The following is a 15,016-nucleotide window of genomic DNA, read 5'->3' on the forward strand; positions in this document are numbered from 1 at the left end:
CGTCATATTAGTAGGATTCGAGATAGCTAGTTTTTGTACTTTTCATCTTTAGCTGGTTGGTAGTGTTGCATCGATGGCACACTTTCATGTGTAAGAAACACTCTTGTTTACAGTACTATTTTAAATAAATGGCTGTGTGCATCGATTGATGCAGAGGCCGGGGCATCGCTCCCATATCGAAAAAACCAGAGAAGCCACAGCTTGTAAAAATTGCAAGTCTAGAAATACCAACCTAGTTGTCCTAGAGTATTCAAGGAATTCAAGAATTTTGTTCATTGGTACAAATGATGTTCTTTTGCCACGTCGGAAGTTCACTCCAACAAAGTTCCCATCAAAATCAACAAGGGGGGATCCATTTAGAGCCTAGCACAAAAAAGAAGTGACAATGAAGGAAATTGCATAGGACGATGGGATTGATAATGTCTCAAACAGATAGTTTAGTGTGTATGCGTTATGTTAAGCTATAATACAGCTATTATTTCCAGCATGCAGAGAAGTAGAGGAAAAGAAAAACGGCTCACCGTGTTCATTTCATATGTGGAGAGTATAAGCTCACGGATTTCATAACTTGCAGGGACAATCACTGTCCCATTTGTGAACCTTAACATGCCTGAGTCGAAACAACGCCCCACAGGTACTACCTTACTATTGGACTCAAACTGCACGCGATGGCTAGAACTGAGATGAGCTTCCAGAAAACCACGTGCACGCCTGATCTTCACAACAGCAAGATCATACTTGAAATCGATTTGGACTAACGAGCCAATGACAACTCGACCACTAGGAAGACGCACTTTAAACTGCATCGATAAAGCAAGAATAGGTGAACAGGATGATAGTATATTGATAAGTAAGGAAAAGAAGTACAGGGAAGTTGGAAGCACCAACCCTCAATTTATCAGTGAACCCATAAAGTAAAGATCCAACTAGCTTAGCTGAAGTCAGAATAGTTGTGGCATCAGCACATAAGTTTTCAATAAATATTCCCGTGCATTCAGATACAAATTACAATACAACCGCATATCCTACAGATGATAATAGTTTCGATCATTAATGGCTGGAAAAAAAGGTATGGAAATAATGGGCATATGGCATTATAATTACCATCAAATGAAGCAAGAGAAACAACAGTTTCTAATAGTTTTGACACAATCTGTTTGGTGAGTTCACTCGAGGAACATCCACAGGATTTAACCAAGTTACCGCATTCATCTTCTGGATGGATGGGTCCTAGTTGATTAAAGAGACATGGGACAGGTAAAAAATTGTGAGTGCTAGTGCAGTTTGGCCGTGTAAAGACTTGCAGGAAATACATGGACGAAGAATCAGCGACTCACTTTCAGTAAGTATTGTTTTGCTAGCATGTGCTGCACTTGCAACTACAACAAGATGACCTGCACCTGCTCCTCTAGCCATCCCATGTTGGTCACGGGCTATAAAACCCCATCCTCCACTATTTGTTGTAAGGAAGAAAGATCCATCAGTATTAATTTTGATCCAATCTCCATCAGGGGCCGACCATTGCTGCTCTTCTATAGCTGTCCGATAGGTTACTTCTTTCTGACAATAGTGCTTGGACCCTGTGTCCCAATAACGTATCTGTGACAGAAGTTCATTCAGGTTCCATTCCTTCTCTTTTGCATTGATTTTGTTCCTGCGTATCCAGCTACGCCAAAGTGTGCAGGCCACCAAAATCTTCTGCTCGTCCTTCAACGCCAAGAGGTCCTCAACCATTTCTTTGGCTGTTTGTCGCTCACACATACTATCATGCACATCTAAGACGGCAGGCTAAAGATGAGCCCTGCTTGAGACCAAGCTCCCCGATGAAGCCCTCGGGACTTCATCGTTGCGTTCTCCGGGTGAAAACCTATGCTCCTTGGAGCGGGCGGTGGCGACACACTGTGCCGTTCCCTTCTTGAAGGCGCCGCTTTTGGAGTCCGTAGTCCTCGTGGTGTGGTAGATGGGTGGTAGTTGTGCTTGGTTGCCTTGTCGTCGAGGATGGTGGATGCCGGGGCGGCGGCCCCGGACGGTTGACGTGCACCGAGGCGGCGGCCTCGGATGGTCTTGCAGCGATGACTCCATGGGGTGTGGTCATGGTCTTGCAAGGCATGGGTGGCGTGTTCGTGCTGCGTGGGTAGCGAGCTCGTCGGCCCGGCCTACGCGACGGGGTGGTCGGTGTGGCTGGCAAGTCGGGGCGGTGGCCCCGGATCTTTTGGCGCGGCGTTCATGGTCTGCGGGTGGTCGCCTTGGTAGCTTGGGCTACAGGTCGTCCACGCCGTGCGGCGTTGCGGCTCGCCTTCGAGCAGGGGACGTCGGAGCAGCGGCTCCGGGTTTGGTGGTGTGTGTTTGGTCGTCGGTGGTCTCGTTTCGTGTGGGCGATGAGGCTCCGACTATTGTGCGGTTTTTTCGGCCGGTTTCCCTCATAAACTCGGCCACTCTGTATGGTTTTTGGGCCCGGTTTCCCTGATTAACTGAGCCAAATCTTCTTCTATTAATATATCGAGCAGCTCACCTGCCGAATTCTCAAAAAAAAGATGAGCCCTGCTTTAACTTAATAAAGCCACAACGGCACCAAACAAATTCATACAATACATGCACACCAGTGCAGCACACTCACAGAAACAATAATAAGGAAGGGTCTCCGCCCAACCCGACACTCAAGATCCGCAAAGTAACAAGCAAGAACCACCTGGTAGCCCCAACTACAGAGGCGACTCAAACTACGGGTACAAGGGACACAGAAAGATCACGATGACGGTGGTCCCTCCCGGACTGTAGTGTGAAGCGTTTTAAACTTTTAATCCTGTCTGCCGTCATCTCCAGAGCTCCACGATCACTCCTCCTAGCCACTGGCCTCCACACCTGGATATACATGTACATTTTATATATCATGCCACTGACCTCCACACCTGAATATATCATGCACATCCGCAAGACCTAATTGCTGCCAGGCATTTCTCACAACCTTGCATTTCAGAAAAATGTGGGCACCATCATCATCCAGTCAACATGGGCAAAAGCGTATCACACTCAAGCCCTCTTTGTTTTATGTTAACTTTCAGGGGTAAGCTATTGTGTGCTAAACGCCATACAAACTGCTGCATTCTCGGAGGTACATGTATCTTCCAAATGGCCTTCCAGAACCGGTTATTTGGACTGCATTTGAGCTTCTGGCTTGTGGACCATCTCTAAGATTGACATGCAGCTTGTACGCAGATTTCACCGTGAACATGCCATTATCATCGTACCACCACGCAATAAAATCTTCACGTATCGGCAGAATGATTTTTTGCATCTATCTCCCAAAATGTATTTCTCACTAGATCAAAGTCCCGCTGACCAGTGGTTGGATCAATGAGCTCGCATACCCCGGTTAACAGGCTTTGCCGTCTTGGTGTGATAGGTTGAGAAGCATCTTCACGTGGCAGCCAAGGATCTGTCCAAATTTTAATATATGTACCATCACCCACACGCCAGTTTGTAAAAACCTTTTTAACATATGCCCTGCCCTGCCCGCGTGCTCTGGAACTACCAGTTTGTAATCTTGTGGAGTACTCAAGTATTAGTATGTGTCTTAAAATTCAGTCCAATAATAAAATGGAACATGGTGTTTTTTCTATTGGATGCATATGCTCCCTTTATTTTAAAATACGTTTTGAACATATTAGAAAAAAAGAATTAAAACCAAAATGTTGCATGTACATCTCAACAGTATGCGTGTGCATAAAGTCGTTTCAAGAAAAAGTGAATTGTTATGTGGCTTGTGCAAAAAAGAAAAATATCGATGCTAATAAGGTTTTTTACTAGGCATTTTGTTTGTCTTTTTTGTGCGGGCCACAAAAATTATAATTTTACTATGAAATTATAAGTGATGACATAGAATGTGGACATATACAGGCTAAATTTTTCCTCCGAATTTTATAATATTTTGATATTTTTTTTGGATAAAGGGACCATATGCACCTAGGAGCGAAAGTTCATTTCCGTAATAAAATGCTTGAAAAAAGTAGAATGCATTTATCTCCAGCATTGTTCATATATTGAATTATGAAAATGTTATCAAACTTCCATTTACAGACATGCAACATCATTTACATGCACCTCTATTAGTCTACACCTGAATTCTCAGGTAGAGTTAATCGTTGTGATATTCAAAACTCTAGGTATAACGTCTGCTACCTGACTTCATCTCCTTTCCTTGAAATATTCACCTCCAGGCTCCAGCTCCAGGAAATCGTATTCTTTTCACCATTCATGCCCAGAACCGTTCGAGACCTGGGATAGCTAGAGTTTTGTTCTACCAGATTCATGTAATTGTATCTCGACCCACTCGATATGCATGCCATTTCAATGTGAAACCCGTTTGCCAAACTCGGGCTCTCTGAACCCGAACATTCTGTCAGATAAACCCTGCACTGTGCCGTAATACACAGAGGGCAAGATGATCCTAATAGAGGGAGGTGCGGATCGGGCGAGGATCCTGCAGGGAATCCTTGACGCTTTCGCTAATGCAACGGGGTTGTCGATCAATTGTAGGAGTACACATTAATTGTGCACTATTTTAGTATACAGAGTTTAGCCTGTCAATTAAAATCAGGTCGGTCAAGCCACTATTGGCTCCAAGTGAATCTTCTCGTCTGCCTCCCGCTGCACCTTCTTCATGTCCATGTCGACATCGATCGTCTCTGTCGACTCCACCCTGTACCGGTACCTTCGGGCGAGCGCGGCGAAAACCACGAAGTTGGCGGCGGCGAGCACCGTGAGGAACGCGTAGTAGTAGTCGAGGTGGGAGGCGTTGAGGTTGTTGGTGACCCACGGGTTTCCCCTCTCGCGCGTCACCCGCGACACCAGCGACAGGAGGAAGCTGCTGAAGACGTTGCCGACGCCGTAGGCCGTGAGCGACAGCGCGGTGCCGAGGCTCTTCATGCTCTCGGGCGCCTGGTCGTAGAAGAACTCGATCTTGCCCACCACCAGGAACGCGTCCGCGAGGCCCATCAGCACGAACTGCGGCAGCAGCACGAAGATGGTGAGCGGCAGCGGCGCGTCCGTCGCGTCCAGCCCGTGGCTCCGCGCGTAGCTCAGCCGCCGGCTCTCGATCACGGACGCCGTCGCCATCGTCAGCACCTGGACCGCCAGCCCGATGCCCATCCTCGTGAGGATGCTGATCCCTCTCGGGTTCCTGGTGTACCTCCGCACGGCCTTGACGAAGACACGGTCGTAGAGGGGGACGGCGATGAGCATGGTGAGCGTGACGAACGCACCGAGGCTGGCCGGCGGGATCTGGAAGGTGCCGGTGCCCATGTGCCGGTCCATGGTCGTGCCCTGCTTCACGAACAGGGTGTTGGTCTGCGCGATCAGCGTGCACGGCACGAACATGGTCACCAGTATCGGGATCAGCTTGACGATCTGCTTCGTCTCCTCCACCTGCGTCACCGTGCACAGGCTCCACTTCGCCGACGAAATGTACGCGTCGTCCTTCACGGCGGCCTTGTTGAGGAATCCCATGGCGTTGGTGGAGTCCATCCTGAACTTGCGCTTCTTCGTGTACGCCTCGAGCTCCAGCTCGTGCAGCTCCTTGGCGTCGGCCGGCACGGGGACGCGCCACTTGCGGAGCGCGGCGGCGATCACCTTGCCCATGCGCGTGAACGCGCTGCCCTGCGGCACCTTGTGGCGGTACACGGGCGTGCCGGCGAGGAAGATGCAGATGGAGGCGATGAGGCCGAGGGTGGGGATGCCGTAGCCGACGGACCAGCTGACGTTGTCCTGGAGGTAGACGAGGACGGTGGAGGAGAAGAGGATGCCCACGAAGATGGTGAACATCCACCAGTTGAAGAAGGAGAGCTTGTGGGACCTCTCGCGGGGGTCGAAGTCGTCGAACTGGTCCGCGCCGATCGTCGAGATGTTGGGCTTGGTCCCGCCATTGCCGAAGGCGATGATATACAGGCCGCCGAAGTAGACGCCCACCTGCAGCGCCGACGCCGGCGGGCAGACCTTGCCGTCGCACGACGGCGGCTTCAGAGCTTCCACCGTCACGGACAGTGTTAGCAGCACCATCCCCTGCATCAACACATCCTCGTCATTTTTGTTTTGGCATAGTATGTCATTTTAACTTTCTACTCCGTACTAGTCAATGCATGAACATCAGTTTTACTTTGTAATACTATAAAAACATCTGCGTCTGTAATCTTTGGGAAACAATTAGTGCATCGGTCATAAAAATGATACGATGTAATTCTGTATTGGTCATGTTTTGCAGAGAAATAGAGTATTTTTGCCATGATTTGAGGTAATACTCCCTCCTTCAAAAAAAATAGGATGAATATAGTTTTTAGTCACAGTTAAATTCAAAACAATGATGATTTGACTCTTCATGGCAATACTGAATTGGCTTGGTGATTTATGATTTGGAGCAGGGGCTGGTGCTTCAAAAAATAAATCCCGGTAGCGAGACTTTTATCTTTCGTATTTTTTCTTCTTTTTTTGGTTGTTAGGGCAATACGTTGCTGCAGAGGCTGGGTGTATTTGGTATTTTCGCGGCATTAATATGTGTTTTTTATCGAAAAATATTAAAATTTGACTAACTATGTAGAGAAACATTTTAATATATAAATACCAAATGCACATAAAATGAAAGTGTTTTTCACGATCGAGATTCTAACCATATTCATATAAGACTATGAGTGTAGACATCTTTTTTATATAGTTGAATAAATTTTAAGAAGTTTAACTTTAACCATGCATCATCTTTTCGAAAGGAGGAAATACTTACCATTTAATACCTATGTTTAAATGAGTGTTGTAATTTACATGGACGTCAATGTATTTAGATGTATTTCAATATTTAAATGGATCTATATCTCATTTGGAACGAAGAGAGCAGGAAGCAGGAGTAAATGGGACCATAAATTGTAGTAACTCATATTCGTTTGTTTGTATTTATAGATGAGGACCAATCAAGGTTTTTATACCAGGATCAACGCAATAAAATAGAGGAAATTGCACAAACCACTTACTATTGTTGTATCTGTTGCACAAACTACTTACTCTTCGTATCTTTTGTAGAAAACATCGACTTTACGTGTAGTTGGTTGCAAAGAGTTCTAAATCTAGGATTAGGCTTGTTAACAACAAATATGATGCCTGGGTCCACGCATAGTGATGATGTGGCACCCAAGTATCATAAACTAACCTTTTTAAATATTTTTGAAAATTTTGAAAATTTGAAAATATTCTTAAAATTTAGAAATTATCAAATAAATGTAACAATATAAATCAAGCGGTATGATGGCCGGAGGCGGAGGTAAGTTCAAGATGGCAAGTAATTGATGGATTTAAATTATAGCAAACTTTTCCAGATTACTTGTGTCATATTGTTTCAAATACTAGAAAATTTTCAAAAGTTTTTCAAAAGTTGGACCCAAGTTTTGGCCATATCTAAAAAAAAGTGATAAATACTTTAAACTATTTCAAACTTGTCTAGATTTGTTAGTTTATATTGTTCCATTTATTAGAATATTTTCGTAATTTTTATGGTTTGAAAAAAGGCTAGTTGATGACACGTGGACGCACATCATCACTAACCGTGGGTTCTGGCTATCAAATTTGTTGTTAACAAGTCTAATCTTAGATTTAGACCTCTGTGCAATCAATTACATGTAAAGTTTATGTTTTCTGCAAAAGTTATGAAAAGTATGTGATTTATGTAACACAGACAACAATAGTGAGTAGTTTGTGGTACTGTATTTGAACTCGATGTGACATGAGTTTGGTACCCCTCTATTCCTTTCCCCATTTTGCCCATACGGCCATCTTGACGAATAAGGTGCTGATAATTGTCAGTACCATACAGATGACATATAGAGCGTGACAAATACAAGGGCCCACTGATCTCGTGCAATGACTTTTGACTTTTGAGACACCCAGTGAACGTTCTCCATTTCCTCGCTCTCGCAAATGTCACTGTTTGAAAGAAAAACATTCGTCTTTTGTAGTGTGCACTGGTCATACGTACTATCACTATCAGTTTACGAGAGCCAAGTATAGATCCAATGGCCAAAACTCTAGATCAGCGATCAGACTCGGGTGCTCAATCATGTCATGTGTATTTTACCAAGAAGATTTCTATCTTTTCGGGTAATTCTAGCTAGCGAGATGTGCTTTGGTGTCCCCTACCCCACCACCATTAAATTTGAAAAGGTAATTATTTAGCCATGAGGGTATATGGCCCTTCCAACAAAGCGATATCGGCAAATCTAACCATCAATTTGTCTACCGATGTCAAAGTTTGGAAGCAAAAAATCCTAGCTTAATTCTCTCTCACCTCAAGTGACTACGTGTACATTTATTTTTGTACTGCTTGAACAATGTATTTACATCGTGTGATATTTTCTGAAGTTGCAACGTATATGAATCTCACAGGCTGCATAAATGGCAATTTAAAATAGACGCTCCTATGATTAAATGAGCTATAATTCAATTCTCATTTATATAAGAATTGCCAAAACCAAAAAAAAAAAATTTGGTGTAGGTGATGTATCCATCAACAACAAGCTGCAATTGGTTCTTCATCTAGGCAGCATGAGAAATATATTTGAAAAATATTTGTTCATGCATATAAATGGAGTGTGTGGATGGTTGTTGTGTACATCAATGTGTATTCGTTATTTCTCATAGGAAAATATGAAATATGATACTTTAATTAATTAGTTACGGGCTAGTTAATCAATTGTGTTCTCCCACGCAAATATGATACTTGTGCTTCCATCTCGACGCGAGAATAGTGTGTAATTGTAGGGTCCAACAAGTCTCGTGCACTGAATTGTTATGCGCTTGGTTGTAATGTTATTTTCCCTTTTTGTCTTCTCTGGCTTGTTTGTACACTCTTCTTAATTAATAAGATGGAACAAATCATTGGCCCCTATTTTGGAAAAAGATAGATAGAGTGTGCAATCGATGTGTCCCACAAGTCACGTGCGTAGACTCTCAAGACACCCAAGAATATGAGATATGTTCGCATCTCGTTTCCTCGCTCATGTAATTTCACTGCTCCAAAAGAACATTCTTCTTTTGTTGTGTGTAGTAGTAAAGTGTCACTATCGGTCGAGGAGAACCAAGTATAGTTTGGGTGGCCACGAGGGATCAGACTCGGGTGTTCATGTCATGTGTATCTTATCAAGACGATGATTCTCCTTTTGGGATAATGAGCTGTAGGTGGTTGTCTATATATTGACTTCTCGAGGCAGTGTGACTTCGGTCTTTATAACGGCAATGTGTTACAATAATACCGTGTGTGTGTGGGTGTGTATATATGAGAACATATACGTTTATAGTTGTATTTTTCTCGGTAAGAGATGGAACATTTAGCACAGCCTATGTTCTAGATTTAGCCTACCAAAAACTTCTTATAACATGGATAACCTTGAACTCTTGAACTAGTGGATCTCGGAAAAATGGCTAGCTTCACGTGCCACCAATAATTCGATTTTGTTTTATGGCTCCTCCAATAATTTGGCGTGGGGATAAATGAATTTGTAATGAAGTAGTATCATTGGATGGGCACGTATGCCTCAAACTGATGTAGTACACTTGATTAAATTCCTGACGGAGTAAGGGACGGTATGTTCAGTGAGCGTGAGAATGAACTGGCCAGTTAATCAAAACCCACGTGCATACTTCCGAGCACTCCAAGTCTCCCAAGACTCCCAAGTCTCCAACACGATAGGCTCTGGCACACTAGGTCTAGCTAGGTCCACTTCATCAGTCAAAATTCCACGGCTAGCTCCACTAAATGTAGTCAACAAGTACGACCGCACTTCAGACATCTCCGGTGCTCATGATCCGGACAAAATATCTGTCTGGGATGGGATCGTCTCGTCCCTCTCGTCCGTATCCGACCTCTACGCCATACCGGAAACGGGACGGATCAGGTACGGCTCGTCTACACGTTCAAAATCTACAGTTCTAGCTAGCTCAATCATCGACCTGCCCGCACCAGCCTGAGCTGTCGATCGAGCACCAGCGCCCCATGCATGGTCGCGAATTGAAGCATGGACAAGCGTGTGTGTACGTGCTTAATCAATTGATGGGTTAACATAGGTTTAACCGTAACTAGTGTTGTTTGGTGGTCAATCAATAATCGTTCTGCACCAAGCTGACGATGATATCGACCTCCTGCGCGCTCTGTCTGATGTGTCCGCGTTGCTCGATCGGGACAAAACTGCACTCCAAGGAGTACTGGATTTACTTTGGTTGAGTAACAGATGTTTAGCCGTAATTAGTTGATTTCTTGTGCCAAGGATCTAGCCAAGCTAATCGCCCAGCCGTCTCTTACTACCTTGTACGGGAGACAAGTGACACTGACAAGAAGTATACGTATTTTTATACTACTCATCTCCTTAAGAAACAACTCAAAACTCTCGAACGCTCCGCCGGCCGGACGTAAGACAAATCAAGAGAGGGATTTGCTACTGCTAGCTAGATAGGAGATTGGTCGGCTCAGAGCGATTAATTACATACCATGAAGTAGATGACGGAGCCGACGACGAAAGTCCAGTATCGGCCGAGGTAAGCGTCGGCGACGTAGGCGCCGAGCAGGGGCGTGAGGAAGACGGTGCCGGACCAGTTGGTGACGTTGTTGGACGCCTCCACCGTGCCCTGGTGCAGCTTCTCCGTCAGGTAGATCACCAGGTTCGACGCGATCCCGTAGTAGGCCATCCGCTCGAACAGCTCGTACACTGCGCAAAGGTCATGCCCAGTTCATGCGTGTTCCATGGCGCCGGCCCTATGCATGCAGAGCAGAACGATAGAAGCATGACTGAGATGCATTGGGGATGACCTACCGACGATGAAGGAGCAGGCCGTCCAGCCGCCCCTCTTGGACCGGAGCACGGGGTTGCCGCGGAGGTCCACCGACCCGTCCCGCGTGTACTCCGCCGCTGTGCCTCCCTTCCCTCCGGTGCCGTCCTCCACCGCCAGGCTACCCTCCGCCACCGCCATTGCTACCTTTGCTGCTGGTAGCAGTGCTCACTCTTAAGTACAAGTACAGTGCTCTCTCTAGCTACTGCAGGTATCTTGTCGATCTCACTCCACCCAGCTTCCTCTCCTCTCGGCCTCTCAGAGCGCTATCCTAGTAGCTACTGCTAGGTTGCTTCCAAGTGATGGGACCTGCACTTATAGACTTGGTCCCAGAAGTACCCCTCTTTGTACCCTCGTAGTCTTGTACATCGACCCAGCAGCGCCCTACACCGCGCGCGTTTACGGATATGCCCTCCACAAAGTTGTCTTGGGCTCCGCCGCTCCGGCACCACGGCGTTGTCAAGCTTGCCTTGATGCTTGTAGCTGACGGTGTGACCAAAGTGGAAGTCTTGAATTAAGCTGCTGCTGAGGAGAAAGCGACTCGCGCGCAACTACGCAATTTGTAGACAAATACTTTTCTCGTTAATTTGCCCTAAAAAAAACCTTCTCTTGCTTTTTTTCCGGTATGTGTACAAAGAAGATGCGCACGGAGCTCAACTTCGACTATTATTACCAAGCTGTGAAAGTGAAGCTTAGGCCTCCAGCTAGCCTGGAAATATTATTTTACAAACATTGTGCGACACAAAGAACTAGTTTTGCATGTGATTACGGCAGTGACGAGTAGAAAAGGATACTACTATGTAAACCTTGTTACGCTTTGGTTTCATTTCATGGAAATGGGGCCGAGGAGCTGTCCCTGTTAGTCTAAAAAAAGAAAATATGTCGCCACAGCCTCCAAAACCTTGCTCCCTTGGATCATGTGTCATGTGTCCCTTTAATTACAGTCGCCATGTCTTGACCAGTCTCAAACGCCCTAAGATAGCATGATTAAATCACTACAGGAATAGCGTACCGACAACCTGCTCATACGTCGATGGTTAAAATTTGGAGTCGTCCGCGTATGGCTGGCCAAGCCAGCCCGCCAAGTGAGCCCTCGGTGTAGGCAGCGCTCTGTCGACGGCTGCTCTCGACCTACTCCGGACCGTCGGCGTAGGCCTGGGCACACGACCCTCCATGGCCAGGTCGTGACGGAGTAGTCACGGCGTCAGTGCTACGTCAAGGGCTGCCCTCGGCATAGCCTCCTCCTTTAAAAAAAAATCTACGACGACGGCCACCTTCGGTGTAGCCTTGAACCTTTTTCCCTCCACGCACCACCACCACCACCACCACCCCACCCCATTCCCCTGTGGATCGCCTTTTTAAGTTTCAATTGAATGGCAGAGTACGATAAAAAAATTCAAAAAATATAATCCTTCGAGATGTCCATGTGTTATGTTATCTAGTTGCAAGAGAATTTAACACAAAATGAATTTCAACCTTTTTTTGCAAAATTGCGTCATGTGTCGGTTAAACGGATTTTCTAGTTGCATACAAAGTCGGAAAAAAGTGTATAATATATCAAAATGATCGTGGGACAAAAGTTACATCCGAATTCACTGAGGTTTACTCGGTTGGCATTTTTTTTAGATTCTCAAAATTCCAAATGAAAATATGAAACCAAGAAGATTTTAGTTTTTTGCTAGAAATTCAGGATTTTATATTTTTTATGTTCTTCTAAAACTTAAATTAATAATCGCATCCTGCATAAAGATTATTATTACTAAACCATTGATGTTATTTAAATAATTGTTTAAAATTCAAAATAATAAAGAGTTGTGATACCACGGTCTAAGGGTTAATAGGATTGATATGGTAGTATTATCAACAATGTTTCGTTTCTTACATGAAAGCTCAACCGGAAGGAACAAAGATGTTAAGTGCGCTAGCGGTGGAGTAGTGTGAGGATGAGGGACCATGAGTGCAATTTGATCTAAGATTAAGTGTAGTTAGATTTAAAATGATTCACGTGAGAGATTAAAAAGTTTGAAAAAAATGAATTCTTAACGACGACGTGGCCTACGTCGAGGGTCTAGACACCGAAGGCTACCGTCGGCGTATATGGGTTGCGCCGAGGGCCGGATCTACGCCGACGGCCCACGTGGCTTTGCCGAGGTGGATCTTTCCCGAGGAGCTATGCCGAGGGCAGCCCTTGGCATAGCCTACGCCGACGGCCCAATGTAGCTACGCCGAGGGTTTCCAGCCATCGGTGTTTCGAGCCATTCCTGTAGTGAATGACATGTTAGTTTTTCATTTTTGTAAAAAAATAAATAGCATCATCTATATATTTTTGTTTTTGGAGAGAAACTATAGCTCTTTATTGAATTAAAACATTGTATGGAATAAAAAAACATTAGGGGGAGCCAAACCTGACGTCCAAAGTTATCAGAAAACTGCTGATCGAGCTAGCATATGGGCTTCTGAATTTAACACCCGGTTCCCATGTCTAAACAATGCCTCCATTAGGAGGTTAGTTGTAGCATTTATTTCATGGATCACCATGCTATTACCTTTGTCTCAGTTTATAGGTTCTACCCATATCCTTAGGTCATAAATTTAACTAAAGTAATAGAAGAATGTATTATAAAATTTATATCATTAGAAAATTTAGATGTTCTACTTTCTAATGATATAATTTGTATGCTCTATAATTTATGTTAGTTAAATTGACAATATAGGAATGTGCAGGAACTATGACCTTAGGATGGAGGCCATGTAAGCACACCGACGGAACTATCTAGGGCTAGGGGGCCATGGCCCCCTATCCTAGAAAATTTCTTTAAAATATGTCTAATATTTATGTTAAAACTTTAAAGATTACTCAAAGTTTAAACGAGTCTCTCAACATCTCTATCAAGCCCCGCAACCTAGTCACACACAAGATTAATAATGCATGGTTCCATCATCCATATTGATCTTCTCTATACACGGTAGCTTCAGTCGGTCGTGCTGCATGCAGATATCACGGATGACAACTTCACGATGCAAGAGTTAACGGTGAGCAACCGGAGTCAACGTGGGACCGGCCTAGCAGTACGGTCCACCGCCAATGGTCCATTTTCTAGCGATTTGAGTTTGTTAGCATCCAGGAAACCATACTGGCCGAGAGCAAGATGAGTTCTACAAGGAGTGCAAGATCGACGGTACCGTCAACTTCATATAGGGCGATGCCACCACCGTTTCCAAGATTACCTCATATTTGTTTGCAAACCTCAGGCAGACATCACAATGTGATAACAGGGAAGGGTCGCGATGGCCCTGAGCGTGACACGGATTTTTGTTTATTGAATTGCAGCATCAACACACGCGACAACCTCACGGGGGTCAAAACCTTCTTGGGACGACCCTAGAGAAATCACTCCCACGTGATATTCATGCAAAGCAACCTCGACACCATATCGTGAAACCCCAAGGATGGGTGACCTAGAAGGGAGATGACGTGGCCGCGGAGGCCACTAGAAGTGTCATGTACATCCAATTGGGACTGTTGTCCTTTCCATTAATTTTCATGCGGAAATACAACATTTGCGTTCAATCTTCATAATTGTCTGGTACATGGAGTATGGCAACAGAGGCCTGGAGCTGCCTATGACAGACGCGTCAATTGGATAGGCATCCTCCATATCCGTCATGCCCATGACGCTAAAAAGTACACGGTTCAGCTTGCACTTGAGTAAGGATCGCAATTCGATTTCCTTATCCATCAGCATTGTGTGTTCTGGACCAAATCAAGACTGAAGATCACCTCATCCATGACCGAGGCTAAAAATTTGGCCCATCTAACCTTGCCTTTGTTCCGCAACTTCAAGGATGGCGAGGTTATGTTTAGCTTAGTGTGCAAAACTCTAAGGGCGTCTGTACGTAGACCCGACGGCTTCTCCCAAGATTGCTGCACCACCGACACAAAAGCATCATAATTGAGCCAGTGCATCTCGAATCCAAAGCCTGCAAAGTGTTGCATATTCATCTTGCTCAATAGGAGTGGACACTAATCAAACACATTGCGATGACGTTGATGTTAACTGAAATTGGAGTAGGCAAAGTCCCATTCCTCAGAAACCAGCACTCTGCCAGTTCTAGTGTGAGTTCTGCTACTGGACCCCCGTGAATTTCCTTCCAATAAGAG

The 15,016-nt window shown here is 45.0% G+C and overlaps 1 protein-coding gene across 1 annotated transcript; it reads right to left on the reverse strand.

The window, feature by feature from the left end:
* Window positions 1-4,490: 4,490 nt before the first annotated feature.
* On the reverse strand, window positions 4,491-11,123 carry LOC124701375 (protein NRT1/ PTR FAMILY 5.2-like). Its single transcript, XM_047233429.1, has 3 exons — window positions 10,839-11,123; window positions 10,516-10,733; window positions 4,491-6,057 (listed from the first exon to the last, which is right to left on the reverse strand). The coding sequence occupies exons 1-3, from the start codon at window positions 10,993-10,995 to the stop codon at window positions 4,603-4,605; spliced, it is 1,830 nt and encodes a 609-aa protein (XP_047089385.1). The 5' UTR covers window positions 10,996-11,123; the 3' UTR covers window positions 4,491-4,602.
* Between the last annotated feature and the right edge of the window lie 3,893 nt (window positions 11,124-15,016).

The sequence above is a fragment of the Lolium rigidum genome, chromosome 3 (assembly GCF_022539505.1).
Source record: "Lolium rigidum isolate FL_2022 chromosome 3, APGP_CSIRO_Lrig_0.1, whole genome shotgun sequence".
Classification (NCBI taxonomy): domain Eukaryota; kingdom Viridiplantae; phylum Streptophyta; class Magnoliopsida; order Poales; family Poaceae; genus Lolium; species Lolium rigidum.